Raw genomic sequence first — 16,283 nt, 5'->3', positions numbered from 1 at the left:
TGACAGATTTATGACAAGTTATGATGTATTGGTTTATGTCAAGTTGTCATAACAAAGACACCTCAAACAATGTCATCTTTGCATCAAAAATGACACAATTGAACGACACTTAATAACTGTTGTCATAAAATCTCCTTCATGTTCATGACAAGTGTCATGCCAGTCCCATAAACACCCCCTCAGTGTTACCAAAATCTGTTACTGGGTTTTTGGAACAAATAAAATCAACTTAAATCTTATCTGTTGAAATATTTTAAATTTTTTTAATAATTAAAAAACTCATATTACAGTTTTGTGGCGACTGCTAATATATCACCGACCAGCAGAGGGAAATACTGTAAAACAAATCTGTCAAGTTTGATGTACTATACGTGTTAGGTGTTAGAATTCCTCATTGTGGCAAAACCTTTCTTTCACACAAGGGAAAAAGCTAAAAAAAAATGTACGAAACACAAATCTCATAAAATATTATTAAAGGATGTAAAATATAAGCTGCAACACATTTGTGTCCAAGCTGCCAAAGCATGATAGAAATGCATTGTTGCTGAAATTAAAGTACAACTTAAATGATTATAAATAAGACATACAGCATGTGGCGAAAGTGCTCTTACAATAGAGTAACAAATTCAAAACATGGTTTTAACAAGATTGTGACCTTTAAAAACAATCACATAAGAGAAAACATCCAATAAATACAAATGCTTTTATCTACAGGTTATGGACAATCTTATTATGTCCATAGATGTGAAAATGATATACACCAACAGGAATGGAGAGATCTTAGGCCTACAGCAGAGAAAAGGCATCTTTAAACATGGAGAGCTTTATATAAGTTTCTTAAAACCAGTCAAAATTTAAGTTCTGAGAGATTGCTCTTACCCTGAAACTTACAAGTTCACAAGTGAACCCTAATAACCATAACCCTGATGGTAGCCCTCCTGGTAACCTTCATGGTAGCCATGATGGTAACCGTAGCCGCCGTACTCATCTTCTGGGCAGCGCATACCTAGAGACTGCTGGATCGCCATTTCTTGTCTGCGGAGTTGCATGGAGTCGATCAGATCGTAGATGATGGCCATGGAATACATGGGCGATGGGTACCAGGACTTGACGTTCCCGTCTTTTCCCACCAGCAGCATGGAGAAATACTCGGGGCTGATCTGGAAGTAGTTTCTGATGTCTCTGACTAGAGTGGCAGATAAGCCCTCACGCTCCACTGTTGCACTCCCTTAAACACACATGCGAGTGTCAAAAGCAGCATCCACATAAACCATATACCATTTGTGTGTTACTGTATATGTGTGTGACTTACTATTCATATAATTAACAGAATGCTAAACTGCTAAATGTATGCAACGGTTTGTCTTGCAGTGGTTTTTACATTGATAAAGTAAATAGTATCAGCATATTTTATCAAATATTGAAGGAACACTCCACTTTTTTGAAAATAGGCTCATTTTCCAGCCTCCCTAGAGTGAAACATGATTTCTACTGTTTTGGAATCTATTTAGACGATCTCCGGGTCTGGTGGTACCGCTTTTAACATAGCTTAGCATAATCCATTGAATCTGATTAGACCATTAGCATCGCGCTAAAAAATAACCAAAGCGTTTCGATATTTTTCCTATTTAAAACTTGACTCTTATGTAGTTACATTGTGTACTAAGACTGGCGGAAAATTAAAAGTTGCGATTTTGTAGGCCGAACTATACTCTCATTCTGGCTTAATAATCAAGGACTTTGCTGGCGTAACATGGACTATTATCGGGAATAAGTGTATAGTTCCTAGCCATATCGGCCTAGAAAATCGCAACTTTTAATTTTCTGTCAGTCTTGGTATACGATGTAAATACAGAAGAGTCAAGTTTTAAATAGGAAAAATATTGTAACTCTTTGGTTATTTTTGAGCGTGATGCTAATGATCTAATCGGATTCAATGGATTATGCTAAGCTAAGCTAAAAGTGGTACCGCCAGACCCGGAGATGGATTCCAAAAAGGTAAAAGAGTTTAACTCTAGGGGTGCTGGAAAATTAGGTATAGTGTCCCTTTAAATTAGCTTTAATTCTATTTATGGTATAGAATTGCCTGGACAACTTTACCTAGATTTCAAGTGTGTTAACACTACTGTGTACAAAGTCTTCATTATCAACACCCCAGACATGGCTTATTAAAATCTCCATCTGATCTAAACGCATCAGACCGGCAACTCTGATGCAATTTGCTGATGCAGCCCTTCAAAACACACAGGAGCTTCACTGGCACTGAATGGGAAGCTGTCTGATGGAAAATATGTAAACACGTCAGTGCTCTTTCATTTTTGTCCTGCAAAATATTATTCTTGCGGGAACCGTTTGGTCAATTCAGAGCCCTGCTGAGCTGGACAAACTCACACAAGCCAGAATAGGCATGAATCACAGTCATATGCTGCTTAAAAATTCGTACTGGATTAATTTCTTCAAAAATACAAAATATTAAATTGTAAACCAAGACTACAGTACTGTGCATTATTAAGCAGCAAGCAGTTATTTTAACTTGCTTTATAAACCATTGCAAGTTGCAACCAATGTCTGCATACCAGTTAATAGTGTTTTTCACACCTCAATGTCTAGACCACATTTTAGATGTTTACGGGTAGTAGCCTAAGTCTAATTTCCCAGAAATGTAGTTTTCTGCCAACAAGAATCTTACCGTTGATGGGGTAAAGCTCCAACACTCCTCCCATGTCCGCCAGATCTGTTCCCACCAGCTTCAGTATTGATACATGCCGAAGTCCTGCGAATTGACAAGAAAGCAACAAACTCAATAAATCTGAACGTATCCCTGGGTTTCAAATGTTTCTATGGTGATATTATTTCATTTCTAATGTTTACAGACTGTTGTTAAAAAAGTGGATTAAATATTAATAAACAGATCAAGCAGCTGACAAAACATTATGTTATTTAGGTTTGAATTGACAGCAAAGAGTTGAAAGTAGGGGTGCGCCGAAATATACCGGCCGATGATGCTTGCTATGCTTCTCAATGAATTACGGTAAAATGCCGCTACATCCAAAAGCCAGAGGGCGCTCTCGTGCAGAAACTCAATATATGCTGTAGACGAAAAACAATACACACGCAGCTATGACACGCAGCTCCAGGAAATGGCTTAAGGATATATTTATATTGCTGTTCCTCAGGTATTTTCATGATAATAAAGAATAAGTATGATTATGTTTGACGAGTGTTGCTTTTTCAAATGCATGTTAAAAACGACTCAAACTAGCAGTGATAACAGATCAATAAGGACTTAAAAGCCGAAGTACATGAAATAGCTGTGAATAATATTGGCTGTGCGTTTCAGAATAGTTATCGGCAATGTATTATTAGTGTATATCGGCATTTATCGGCGCACCCCTATAAAGAAAGGCTCATTCTCAGGTAATAAAACAATACAGTTTATTTTTTATACAAGGTCTTTATACACCACTGAAAAAATAGTTACTGTATGTCTATTGCATTTCTTTTAAGAGATCCTTCTAAAAGTTACACAATGCACCTTTAATACATTATTTTAGCTGTATCATTAAATCTGATGCTTTCACAACCTATAATATATCTTTATGATCTCACATGGAACTCATTTCTTTTAAACAAGCAGGCTATAAATTACTATAAAATTTTCCAGGTATCATCACTGGCTGGGGTCACCAGCAAGAACAATGGGTGCGGAACTGACTTGCTAACTATAAAAATGGCTAATCCACCCAAAGGGCTGTATTGTATATCATTAAACTGAAGCAGCCACACAACAGCTTGCCAAAATGACAAATAACTGTTCATAAAATGAGTTATAAGCTTGTCAAGATTTCTGGGACAAGATACAAACTGGCAAGCATTCACTGTTGTTGTCTCAAGTCTATTTTATGGGAACACTACAGACTGTAAGTAACATCGGGAATACACATTGTTCATTGGAATGCTACCAAATAAAACAGCAAATTCATAACACGGTGTTTATGTGATCTGGTTGGGTCTGAACTACAGTGGCTACCTGGATTTAATTTTTGCTGAGTGACAAGAGGAAATCAATGTCAGAGCTTTTCATATGGTATGCAGATATTATTTTGGCAAGCCTGAGATATAAAAGAGAAATGTATGCAGGGTTGAGTCTGTACAACCATCCAAGGATTGCACGGAGACTCCTTAAAACAATACAGCAAACTATCTGCCGTATTTGTGTCCGACATCTGGGATTTATATTCAATGAAATGCAAAAGTTTTGAGATTATCATGCTTACCTAGGTTGCACGCCTGACTGGTCAGTGCGTAAAGCTGCTGCTGATAAGCCCATTCCTCATCATTGGGTGCAGATATGACAAACAACCTGCGTCTCCAACGGAACCTACAGCAGAATCACACAGAACAAAATTTATTAGCCGACTGTAAAAACAGCAATAGGTCTGTAGCAGTGGCGGCTGGTGGCTTCTTTTTTTGAGGGCGCACGATGCGAAGTTTGTCACAGCATGTATGTAGCTTGTCATGTGTGTGGTTCGTAATTGCAAAACATGTATTCTGCGCCTTGAGAGATCGTGTGTGCATCACGAGCCATGCCAAAACAAGTGCCCGCCGCAGACGCGTCTAAAGGGTTTATGATAAAAGAGACGCTCGCGTTTGCCAGATACTCGCATAATCTCATGCGTAATCAGAGCTTACTGTTAAGGAAGTGTCTAGCGTGTATTTTGGGAACGTGAGTGTCTCTTTTATCATAAACGGCTTTGATGCGTGTGCAGCAGGCACTTATTTTGACAAAACATGTGATGCACACAGGATCTCTCAACACGCAGGACCCATATTTTGGAAAAGGGAACCACACACATGACAATCCGAACACTTATTTTGAATTAGCGCCTCCTCGGATGAGCAGTCACGAGCCGCCACTGGTCTCTGCATTAAATAAAGAGGAGAAATGCAAAAACAGATGTGAAATGATCAAATTATAGTTTAATCTGCTGTTTGTTTTAAGTGAATGTGGACCTCATGCACTGATATTACTTTTTCACTGGCGGGGTGCTGGAGCTGTTCTCCACTATAAAGAAAAAGCAGATTGTGGTATTCTCTGTGTAAAGTTTTCCGATCTACAACTCGAATGAGAAGATTGATTGAAAAATAAAACAAGATATGATAATCAGTCAATATGTATATGGGTCAAAACACAATACTGGTTGGTAACAACTCTTTAAGTGATAGTTTACCCAAACATGAACCCGACATTTTGTCATCATTCACTCACTCTCATGTTTTTACAAACCCATATAAATTTCTTTGTTCGGATGAACACGAAAATATTTTGGTGTGTTGGTAATATGGACAAACAATGCCTTTTTTCAAATGGACATACTGTTTTCAGAGTGGTGGTGATGTCGCCATCATAAATGGGTGATACTGTTAGGATAGCATCTTGCAGTTGATGGAGATTTGTGGGATGCACATCCAGGGCACAAAGCTCAGGTAGGCAGTGGCATTAAAACAATGCCCAATAGGCTTTATGCCCAGCTGCACTACTTCCTGAACTTCAGCCAGCTCCTTGTTTCCTGTCTGCCATTATTGGACAAACTGATTAATCCAGGTGTGCCTGACCTCAGTAGTCACAACAACAATAATCAGACGCACCTGGATTAATCAGTTTGTCCGGTGGTGGCAGACGGGAGGCGGGGAGCCGGCTGGGGTTCGGGAGGTATTGCAGCTGGGCATAAAGCCTATTGGCACTAAGGGGCCTAAAGTGTGCCAAGAAAACATCCCCCACATCATTACACCACCACCACCAGCCTGCACAGTGGTAACAAGGCATGATGGATCCATGTTCTCTTTCTGTTTACACCAAATTCTGACTCTTCCATCTGAATGTCTCAACAGAAATTCAGACTCATTAGACCAGGCAACATTTTTTCCAGTCTTCAACTGTCCAATTTTGGTGAGCTCGTGCAAATTGTAGCCTCTTTTTCCTATTTGTAGTGGAGATGAGTGGTACCCGGTGGGGTCTTCTGCTGTTGTAGCCCATCCGCCTCAAGGTTGTGCGTGTTGCGGCTTCACAAATGCTTTGCAGCATACCTTGGTTGTAATGAGTGGTTATTTCAGTCAAAGTTGCTCTTCTATCAGCTTGAATCAGTCAGCCCATTCTTATCTCTGACCTTTAGCATCAACAAGGCATTTTCGCTCACAGGACTGCCACATACTGGATGTTCCTCCCTTTTCACACCATTCTTTGTAACCCTAGAAATGGTTGTGCGTGAAAATCCCAGTAACTGAGCAGATTGTGAAATACTCCGGCCCGTCTGGCGCCAACAACCATGCCACGCTCAAAACTGCTTAAATCACCGCTCTTCCCATTCTGACATTATGTTTGGAGTTCAGGAGATTGTCTTGACCAGGACTACATCCCTAAATACATTGAAGCAACTGCCATGTGATTGGTTGATTAGATAATTGCATTAATGAGACATTGAACAGGTGGTCCTAATAATACTTTAGGTGAGTGTAGTTCCTAGCTATATCGGCATAGAAAATTGCAACTTTTAATTATCCGTTAGTCTTAGTACACGATGTAACTACAGAAGAGTCAAGTTTTAAACAGGAAAAATATCAAAACTCTTTGGTTATTTTTGAGCGTGATGCTAATGGTCTAATCAGCTGAATTATGCTAAGCTATGATAAAAGTGGTACCGCCAGACCCAGAGATCAGCTGAATAGATTCCAAAATGGAAAAAATCAAATGTTTAACTCTAGGGGAGCTGGAAAATTAGCATATTTTATTTATTATTATACCTTAAATTATTTGATGTTTCAGTAAACAAGGGCCATGATGAGCCATGTCTGTTTATGGTCAGGAAGTCTGGTGCACCAGCACCAAAATAGTTGTGATATACCTGGACAGGAAGTTCTCCAATGATCTTGGCTTGTCTTCTTTTTTACACGTCACCCCATCACGTTTTTGCTGTTCCATCTCTCTGATGCGTGAGGAAAATGTGTCGATATAGTCGAAAACAGCTTTCATCGCGATTGGGACATCATAGTATTGCTGTAAACAAACAGATATGCAACTAAAATATACCCATAGATTGTTAGAAGCTAGTTATTTTCTCTATGCATTTTTAGCAGCCAAGAATGCTAAACCCAAAATGATGTGTCTAATCGACAGAGCCGTGAAGAATTCTTCACATTTTTCTTCAAATATGCTGTTCAAGCCAGAATGCAATTCACAACACCATGTATCTACTTGCTTTAGTGCAGCAGAAAGAGATAGTAAGCAGTATAAGATACTCAATGAACGTTTTTAAACTATCACTTTAAATTATACATGGCCAGCTTAAACTCAGTTTAAAATGAAGCACTCAGGATTTGGGTGTCTATCCAGCGGCTGACTGCACAGTAGTCTCTTTGTTCATTCCAGCTGTCTGCAAACAGAACTTGGCTTTACCCTGGCACACCTCACATACCACTGCAAATGACTGTGGAGGAAAGCTTTAAAATCTCTGCAAAATGTAATGTGTGACATGTTATGATGTTCAAATGTAAAGCAATGTGTGACAGAGGACAAATATAGTCTCTTGTGCAAGATCTCTACATGATTTTCTCCAGCCTCTACCATTGTTTAGATACAGATAGTTGTACATCCAGCTCTGAAATGTGATTGGTTGTCCGTTAAATGTTAAACGACCTAAATGTAAACCCTCGCACACATACTGTACACACCTCTGCCTTACACTATAAAACAATATGAAAACCATACTATTAGCGTTATAAAATGTGATAAAATACAGTAATGTGATAAATAACATAAATGTGACTTACCTTTTTCTTCATGTCCAGATCTGTTAGGATGACATAGAAATCATCAAAGGTCATTCTGTACTCTTTTCTCAGTTCTGTGATGAGATCCTGGTTCTCCAAATCTTCCTGTCTCAGACCTTTCATGGGTTTGTCATTCTCTGCAAAGACGCCACACAAAATCCCAGTCTGATCAACCAACCGGAAAGATAAGTGCAGATTACAGGTGGCTTCACAGTCTGCTAGCTTTGTTTTGACTGTAGTCTAGCATAACATACATTAAGCAGGAAGACCCATCAGGGTGTGGTAAATTAGAGTTAAACATTTGATTTTTACAGTTTTGGAATCCATTCAGCCGATCTCCGGGTCTGGCAGTACCACTTTTAGCATAGCTTAGCATAATCCATTGAATCTGATTAGACCATTAGCATCACGCTCAAAAATAACCAAAGTTTGAAAAATATCGTAACCCTTTGGTTATTTTTGAGCACAATGCTAATGGTCGTATCAAATTCAATGGATTATGCTAAGCTATATGCTAAAAATGGTACCACCAGACCTGAAGATCGGCTGAATTGATTTAAAAACTGTAAAAATCAAATGTTTAACTCTAGGGAGCTGGAAAATGAGCATAAAAAAGAGGAGTGTCCCTTTAAACATGCTTTTACACTGTGGAAGATGCGGTCGACCCAAAGTATTTGATTTCCTCTCCACAAAATTTAAGGAATTTCCCACTCTGATTTCCAGTGGACATGCTGTGTAACAGTGTAACAAAAGAGAAGACTTCAAACTCTTGCAACATGGGAGGCCTTGTGTAATATAATCCACTGTTATTAAAGAATAACCTTCAAAGCTGAGGCTAAACTGTAATTCCTTCTATAAATATATGGTATCCACTGAATATGGCCTTTATTTACATCTCACGGCAATAATGAATAGTATGGAGAAATTATACAGTAGTATATAAGAAATTATACAGTAGTAGGGCCCAAACATCTGAGAAAACTTTGTACCTCATTTAAATCAAATTAACAAAATGTAACATTCTGTACAATTTACAATGTAATGTAATAATAAAATTAAAGCAAATTTGTTAAGACGGATTTAACACATACTTATGTACAGTACTGTGCAAAAGTCTTAGGCCACCATCACCAGCTTTGTTGTTTTAGCAAAGTTTTAAGTTCATCCATATTTATTTTTCACGATTTTTACGGTACAAAAGGAAAATACAGGAAATTTGTACACAAAATTAAAAACAAAACTTCTTCTTCAGGCATCAGTAAGTATTTAGTGTGACCTCTCTTGTCACGAAAAACATCTTGAGCTTTTTTGGGGAGACTTAGACATTAGGATTTCATTTAATTTAGGTTTAAGAGATCCTGCAGCTGCCTGCTATTGCTCAAGTGGACACTTCAGCTTATACTTCTATACTGTTTTTAATACAACATACACATTTCCTGTATTTTCTGGTTGTATTCTAATAAAGAGACTGAGATATAATTATATATGGTCACTATACAGTTGCAAAAACAACAAATCTAATGGTAGCATTAAGACTCTTGCACAGTACTGTATGTTCATGCCAGTTTAAAGGTATAGATCACAGTAGCATGTTATTCTGAACCGGTATGAATTTTTTTATTCTGTTAAACACCAAAAAATATATTTTGATAATTGATGGTAAGTACAAAGTTTATATTATCTATTGACTTCCATAGTATTTGTTTTTTCTGCTATAGATGGTATCATCTGCCACACACGTGTTGTTGCGGTTACGCGCGTTAATTGAAGTCAACTACCGGTCTGTATTTATTTATCAGTCTGACAAACAGCTAACTGATCTCTGATAACAAATAACTTGACAAAAATAAAATGTTTTTGTTTGTTAAAGAAGAGGGGAGACGACAAGCATGGATCACAACTGTGCGGAGAGGTCAAATTCAAGGACCTGTAGCTAACATTGTATACATTAATTTTACACAGTAACGTTCATATGATATATGAACGAAGGTAATGTGCCTGTCATTTATTTCCCTTGTTATCATAAATAAATTGTAAAATGACCCTGCTGTTATTGCTTCTATGTGTTGGAAGTCTACCGGAAGTTGCGTTTAGTCCACAAAAGCCAGTTGTTTATGTTGTTGCTGCTGTCTATAGAAGTCAATGGGTACTGTCAACTGTGTGGTTACAAACATTGCTTAAAATCTCTTCTTTTGTGTTTAACAGAATAAGAAACTCATACAGGTTTGGTTGGAACAACATGAGGGCAAGTAAATGATGACAGGGTTTTCATCTTTGGGTGAACTATCCCTTTAAGAGCATGCTTTTATTAAATTAAAAAGCCAAAATTGTTTTTCTGTACCATCAAGTAGCACCTATTTTGTGTAGTGAACTCAAAACTATGGACCTCACTATTTTAATATAAGTTCTAAAAAATACTCTGTAGTTACATCACAAGCACAACAAATGGAACATGAGAGATTGGGTTTTGCCTTAGCAGTGCTTCTAATTATATATGGGCTACTGTACCCACCACATCCAAAGCACAGGACCTTTAATTGTGGTTTAAGAACCACTGATCATACAGTCAGTCATGTTTCCTTTTCTGGTATCTCTAATGACTTCAGCGGTACAAAGACTGGGCTGGCAGTCTGTAAACGCTCAAAAAGTTCTGGACTGATACACGGTCAACGAGAAGCCTGTGTATTCACTTAACTGATGTGTTAGTGGGTAGTGAAGTCATGTTTGTTTCCATTTTTCCATGTGGCAGTGAAAAGACCCCTCACACACAACTATGTGACCCAGACCCGACTGATGAGTACATGGCAAAAAAATCTAAGCAGTGACTCATTAAGAGTCAGTCCGGATGTGATGTCAGCCTTGAACCCACTACTCACATTTTGTCTCAATGCTTGTAAAATTTTACAATCTTATAAGTGTGTGACGCACGATGGCGTAGTAGCAATTGTAACAGTGACAGCAGCTGTTTCTGTACAGGTATGTCAGCACAGGTGGCATTCAAAGCTAATTTCATGTAAAGCTCTTCAGGTGACCTTTAAGCAAATCTGTTGCGAATTATCTCGGCACGGATGATGGAGAGAGCATTTGGAAGCACTACAACAAGTCTTTCAATTCAATCTTTAAGATCTCTACCCATGACTCAAAAATCCTTACAATTTGAATTCACCCCAAAGGCTTCCCTTTTGCTTTTTTATCCAGGAGCAGCGCGTCATGGAAGCCCTCGTCAGAGAAAAACCACGTACGCCCTACAAAACTGTCCAGTCTGCCAAAATCTGACTGCTGTGGCTGAGCTAAAACTCTCCAGTCAGAGTATCAGCTACATCGGAAACAGACATTTTCCCATGTCTTGGATAAAGAACTGTACAGTGTAGCGTGCCGAGGCGGATTCAGCTCCCATTCTTCCATTTGATTCATCTAGCAGGATTCCGTGACACTTGAACAAGTACCATTTACTCCATTCCCCAAACAAAGTTCCTTTGCTATGAGGTTTAGTGTCATACGAGGTCACTGTCTGGAAAAGTGCTTCCGAACTGCCAACTGTCAGATAAAAGGCGCTTTTGCTTGGTATATAATTATAAGCTTCTAATCTACAGCATAGTGGGAAAAGGGGCATCTTTGGCTTTATCATAAATATCTCAGTGGCAAAAACTCTAAGAGAACAGGAAACAGTTGTTCTGTTTTGTAAAGGATGCAGGATTTTATGATGAATTCCCAGAGTTACGTCTGGCTCAGTGGAAATGGATGGAATGTTTTGACCGGAAACCCTGTAACCTGCATTTAAATGTCCATCTGTCAACATGCAATTGCCATTTAAGAATGAGTAAAGCAAGATAGATAACAGATGAAAAAGCAATGGAATTTAGGTTGTAACACATACTAGATTATTAATGAATTAAACGTTTTACCTCTAACGGGAATAGCTGCGTGATGAAGTAAAACTAAAGGGTTAATAAACACAAACTAAAGCAGATGTTGTAGAACGTCTGGCGAACGATGATAGATAGCACGAAGATTGTAAAAACTGATTATTTCCCACTATTAATTACATTATCTTAAAGGAGTGTAACTACTGTAGCATGTAAATAATGCACATAAATAACGTGAGCAGAGCGCTCAACAATTATATCGAAGCAACAGGCACGTGCAACCTAGCTAGCAGGTTGCTCAAACAACAAAATCACGAGCGTGCACTCGTGGTGTGAAGCGCTTCTGCGCTATTCTCCGAGATGTTTAATCAACTGGCTAGTTTTCCTCCAGACAGTGACGGTCCGGACCACGTCTTTCTCATTTCAGCTGTGTGGTGCACGTGCCCACTCGCGAACTTGTGAAGAGCGCCCGCGCTATTCTCCGAGATGCACTTGACGGCCTTTTTGCAGCAATTTTTTTTAACTACCTAGTTAAGGCGGTAAGGTTTTCCAGCTTAGGCGGGCCGCCCGCACTGAAAAGTGCTGCGGGAAACCCAGGGAAATATACAATCATGAATCGAACAATTGGTGCTTTTAAATGTAGCTCAATTAGTAGAGCATTGAATTAGCAATGAAAATGCCGGTTTGATCCTTTTGCTTTGCATAAAAGCATCTGTCAAATGCATATACACTCAAAAAAGCTGGGTTATTTTTTAACCCAGTGTTGGGTCAAAAGGGACTCCCAAAAAAGTGTTTACATTTGACCAAACAATGGGTTAAAACAACCCAGCATATTAAAAAATGACAACCTATTAGGTTGGGTTCGTCCCTTTTTGACCCAATGCTGGGTTGAAAATAATTGTGTGTGCACATGAGGCACTCCTATTTTTAGGGATAGTTTACCCAAAATGAAAATTCTTTGTTCTGTTGAACATGGAGGAAGATATTTTAAGTATTGTTTGTAAAGAAACCATCCATGAGCCCCATTTACTTCCTTAGTATTCTTTTGTTACTATGAAAGTGAATGGGGCTCATGATCGGTAACTAACCTTCCTCAAAATATCTTCCTTTGTGGTCATCAGAACATAGAAATTTAAACAGGTTTGTAACCACATGAGAGTGAGAAAAAGACGAATTTTATTTTTAAGTGAACTATTCCTTTCATTTTCTTGCATTCTCCCTCTTTTTCACTTAAAAATGTGCAATAAAAATTAAGTGACATACCAAGTTGGTAATGATCTATCTTCATTGTGCTGTTTGTCATTGTGCCAAAGATGGAGATGATGGAGATCTTCCTGATAGCCATCTCACACACATGCTCCAGGTATTCATCCCTCTGCTGAATGTACATGCTGTTCTCCTCCGAAGGAGAGGTAATCAACTGCATAAAACCAAACATATTATAATATAGAAACATACATATGAATTATACATTGATGATTGTATTATTGACAGTAATCAAAACAAGTCTTCTTTTGTTTTCGAAATAGTCCAAAAATGTCGCCAGGGTTCCTTTCGGTGGTGGTGGGGGTGGTGGTCTCTTTGTTGGTTTTTGATACTCTTCTTTCTCGTTGTGTTTAGAAACCTTCTTTCCATTCTTCTTTCCACCTTTTCCATCTTTTCCTCTTCTCTCTGCCTTCTCCTTCTTTGACAACTTCTCTGTCTTCTCCTTTTTTTTCTTTTTATCCGTTTTATCCTGCCTGCCCTTGCCTTTCTTAGTGGGCACGATTTCTTCCTCTTTCTCTTCAGGATAAGCGTCAGTGGGTACACCAACATTATATTTATCCTCATAAGCATTGCTAATTCCCTTATTGGCATTCTTTTTCTTGGATGGCTTAACTTTCGAGGGCTTGTGTTGCGTAGGTATGACATTGGTGTGTTTGTTATTGTATTCTTTTTTATCCGTACGATTATCGCCATATTTTCCTGCATCAGCCTTAGTGTAGTAGACAGGAAGGGTGGTGGGTGAAGTGGTAGTTTTGATCTGATATCTGTCTCTACGGTTGTGATAGTACGGCTTAGCGGTGGTCTTGGGAACCGGGATCCACTGCGGGGTGGTCAGAGCTCTGGTCGTCGGCTGAGTTGTGGTGGTGGTGGGTTGTGTTGTTGTAGTCGGGCGAGTAGTTGTAGGGCGTGTGGTGGTTGCTTTGGTTGTTGTGGTGGTTGTAGTGGTTACTGGCCTCGTTGGAATGGGTGCGGATGTCGTTGTCGTTTTGGATGGTCTGCGGACAGGTTTTCTCTCTGGTTTCCTTTCCATCGGTGGGTCCACTTGAGAGTCAGTACTAGGGATGCCCTCGACCACCTGACCCTCCACCCCAGCCCCCCGGCACTTCTGCACAAATCCTTTCTGCCGTACCTTCTCCATCTTACGCATGGGTGACTGGTCGATAACTTCATACATCGCTTCCATTCTGACGGGGTATGGGTAGCGCTCTTCCACCTGAAGGGTCTTTTTAAGGAGGACCATTCCAAATTTTCCTTTCTCTAATTTCAGGACGTTCATAAGCCTGGGAATGATGGCGGTATCTAAAGGCTCTTCCATCACTTTACCTTCATTAGTTATGCGTCTGATTTTTCCACCCAACTCCCCTTCCTGGTGAAACAACACAATCTGATGCACGTGGCGCTCCGCCAGCTCACAATAAACATCTGGTTTGAGCAGACTCATCATCAACCTAAAGTAACCATCAGACTCGTGAGGTGCAGAAATGACCAGCAGACGATTCTTTCCAGCAAAAGAAGCCAATAAATTTGGAGAGCCAGCACCGGTTGGCATACGGGAAACTCTGGTCCGGGATCCATGTGTTCCATCGTCTTGCTGGATTGGGTTCCTAGATCCACCCTGTGATCTTCTTTGTGCCAAGACTTTCCTGGAGCGAACATTTATACCTTCATCTGCCTGCATCTGCTGGCGTCTGTCATTTATCAATGGATAAGATCCAGGTCGGGTTTTAATGATCTGACGTGATTTGTTGAGTCTTGCTCGTCTAATGGACATCAGTCTGAGTTTGGCTTGTTTATCGGTCAGACTGCTCTCTGACACGTAAACGGCCCATGTCAACAAACATAATACAGCAAAAACAAGCGTGGATCTTCCCATCATGTTTAAAAACTTTAATAAGACTAACGCCAGTAGAAATAAGATACAGTCTGGTAACGTGTCATAAGACACGAGCTTATTAACTTGTTAAGGTACAGTATGAAAAGTTTTTGAGGATCAGTGCAAAACAGTGCGAAAATTATTAAAATAATTATTTATCATTTTGGACTCGTTTTTAAGCAAAAACAAATATTAAAAAAAAATCTGTAAAATTAGGTGTTGTTGTTTTCCGCAAAAAAAAAAATAACCAGTCAGCCCAATTACCTGTAAGTTAGCTTAAATGCATTTGGGTAACATTTATTAAGTCGGCGTTCCCACACATCCATTCACTGCTGCCATTTTCTCATCTCATCCTTCCTACCTTGAAATGTAGCTTATTCAGTTCTTAAAACCGTTTAAAACGATCTGGTCCTCGATTAGTCGGAGATCCTTGATGCTGTAGTCCCGCGAAATGTGCAACTTTAACACGAGGCACGCCGCAAAAATGAGCAAAATACTTCCGAAAGTTTGGAAAACTCCTGACTGTGCGACTCCTTGTCACTGGAGGCATTCCCAGACATGTCAGAAAGTAACATCAGCAGTCTCAGTATCAGAGGAGCAGCCCATGCAGCTGCGGGTTGCCAGCGCGACATAATTTACCCTCGCGGTGCAGTTCAAGTGTACAGCTTAGGACAGTGGATCTTAACCTTGTTGACCTCATGGTCCCCCTTTTCCCCACACCTATAAAAGCTATCGTCACTCACAATTTCTAACCAATAAAATATTCGAGAGCTTGGCATAACTAAAAAGATGTATATTTGTTATAGAAAAGAGTAGGCTACACTAGGCTAATACATATCTTGATTTTAAGCTTATTTTTAGCCCATGAAATTTGCATCCGATCGACCTTAATCGTATTGATTTAGGTGTTTACACGAGGGCTTTTTAATACGATTGAGCCTACAATCTGATTACAAACTGATTATTTATTTGCATGTAAACGTATAGTGTGAACAAAGTCACATCATTGCGTGTTTTCTCAGTTGTCGCCCAAAAAGATTCTATATCTGGCAACCCAAAGAAATTCTCATAAAAAGCAAAAACTGCTTCTACTGTAAATCTGTTCATCACTGATATATCTGCCATTCACTTATTTACATATTTCTCGTATTTAGTACAGATTTTAAACAAATCACATAACTTTTAAATGAATTTTGAACTAACCTGCTGCTGCCTAATTTATTACAAAATGAATTAGAATATGAATTGGTTTAATACTTCAACCAAACAATTACAACAAAGGAGCCATGTGAAATGAAAATCACGTGCAGGGCTCTTTGACATGCATTTACTTAGCAGATGTTTGGCTCGTCCCCTTAAATGGCCCCTTACCAGGCCTGCATGATGTAACTAAAATTGCTTAAAAGAATCCAAGGGCGAACTTTATACTGGTATGCATATCTTACCCTGTA

At 39.2% G+C, this 16,283-nt stretch overlaps 1 protein-coding gene across 2 annotated transcripts; it reads right to left on the bottom strand.

Moving 5' to 3' along the window:
• Positions 1–443: 443 nt before the first annotated feature.
• ccdc80 (coiled-coil domain containing 80) lies at positions 444–15,457 on the bottom strand. 2 transcript variants are annotated; one of them, XM_055215476.2, is made up of 8 exons: positions 13,195–15,457; positions 12,957–13,113; positions 7,828–7,964; positions 6,903–7,054; positions 4,278–4,381; positions 2,690–2,773; positions 880–1,228; positions 444–786 (listed from the first exon to the last, which is right to left on the bottom strand). In XM_055215476.2, the coding sequence occupies exons 1-7, from the start codon at positions 14,833–14,835 to the stop codon at positions 909–911; spliced, it is 2,595 nt and encodes an 864-aa protein (XP_055071451.2). In that variant the 5' UTR covers positions 14,836–15,457; the 3' UTR covers positions 444–786; positions 880–908. The 2 variants fall into 2 exon arrangements, with proteins under 2 accessions (XP_055071451.2, XP_055071450.2); XM_055215475.2 differs by having other exon boundaries at positions 444–1,228.
• Positions 15,458–16,283: the final 826 nt, after the last annotated feature.

This window comes from Misgurnus anguillicaudatus, chromosome 17, assembly GCF_027580225.2.
Source record: "Misgurnus anguillicaudatus chromosome 17, ASM2758022v2, whole genome shotgun sequence".
Taxonomy (NCBI): Eukaryota; Metazoa; Chordata; class Actinopteri; order Cypriniformes; family Cobitidae; genus Misgurnus; species Misgurnus anguillicaudatus.
The sequence above is the reverse complement of the archived record's forward strand: the minus strand, read 5'-3'. Positions and strand labels throughout refer to the sequence as shown.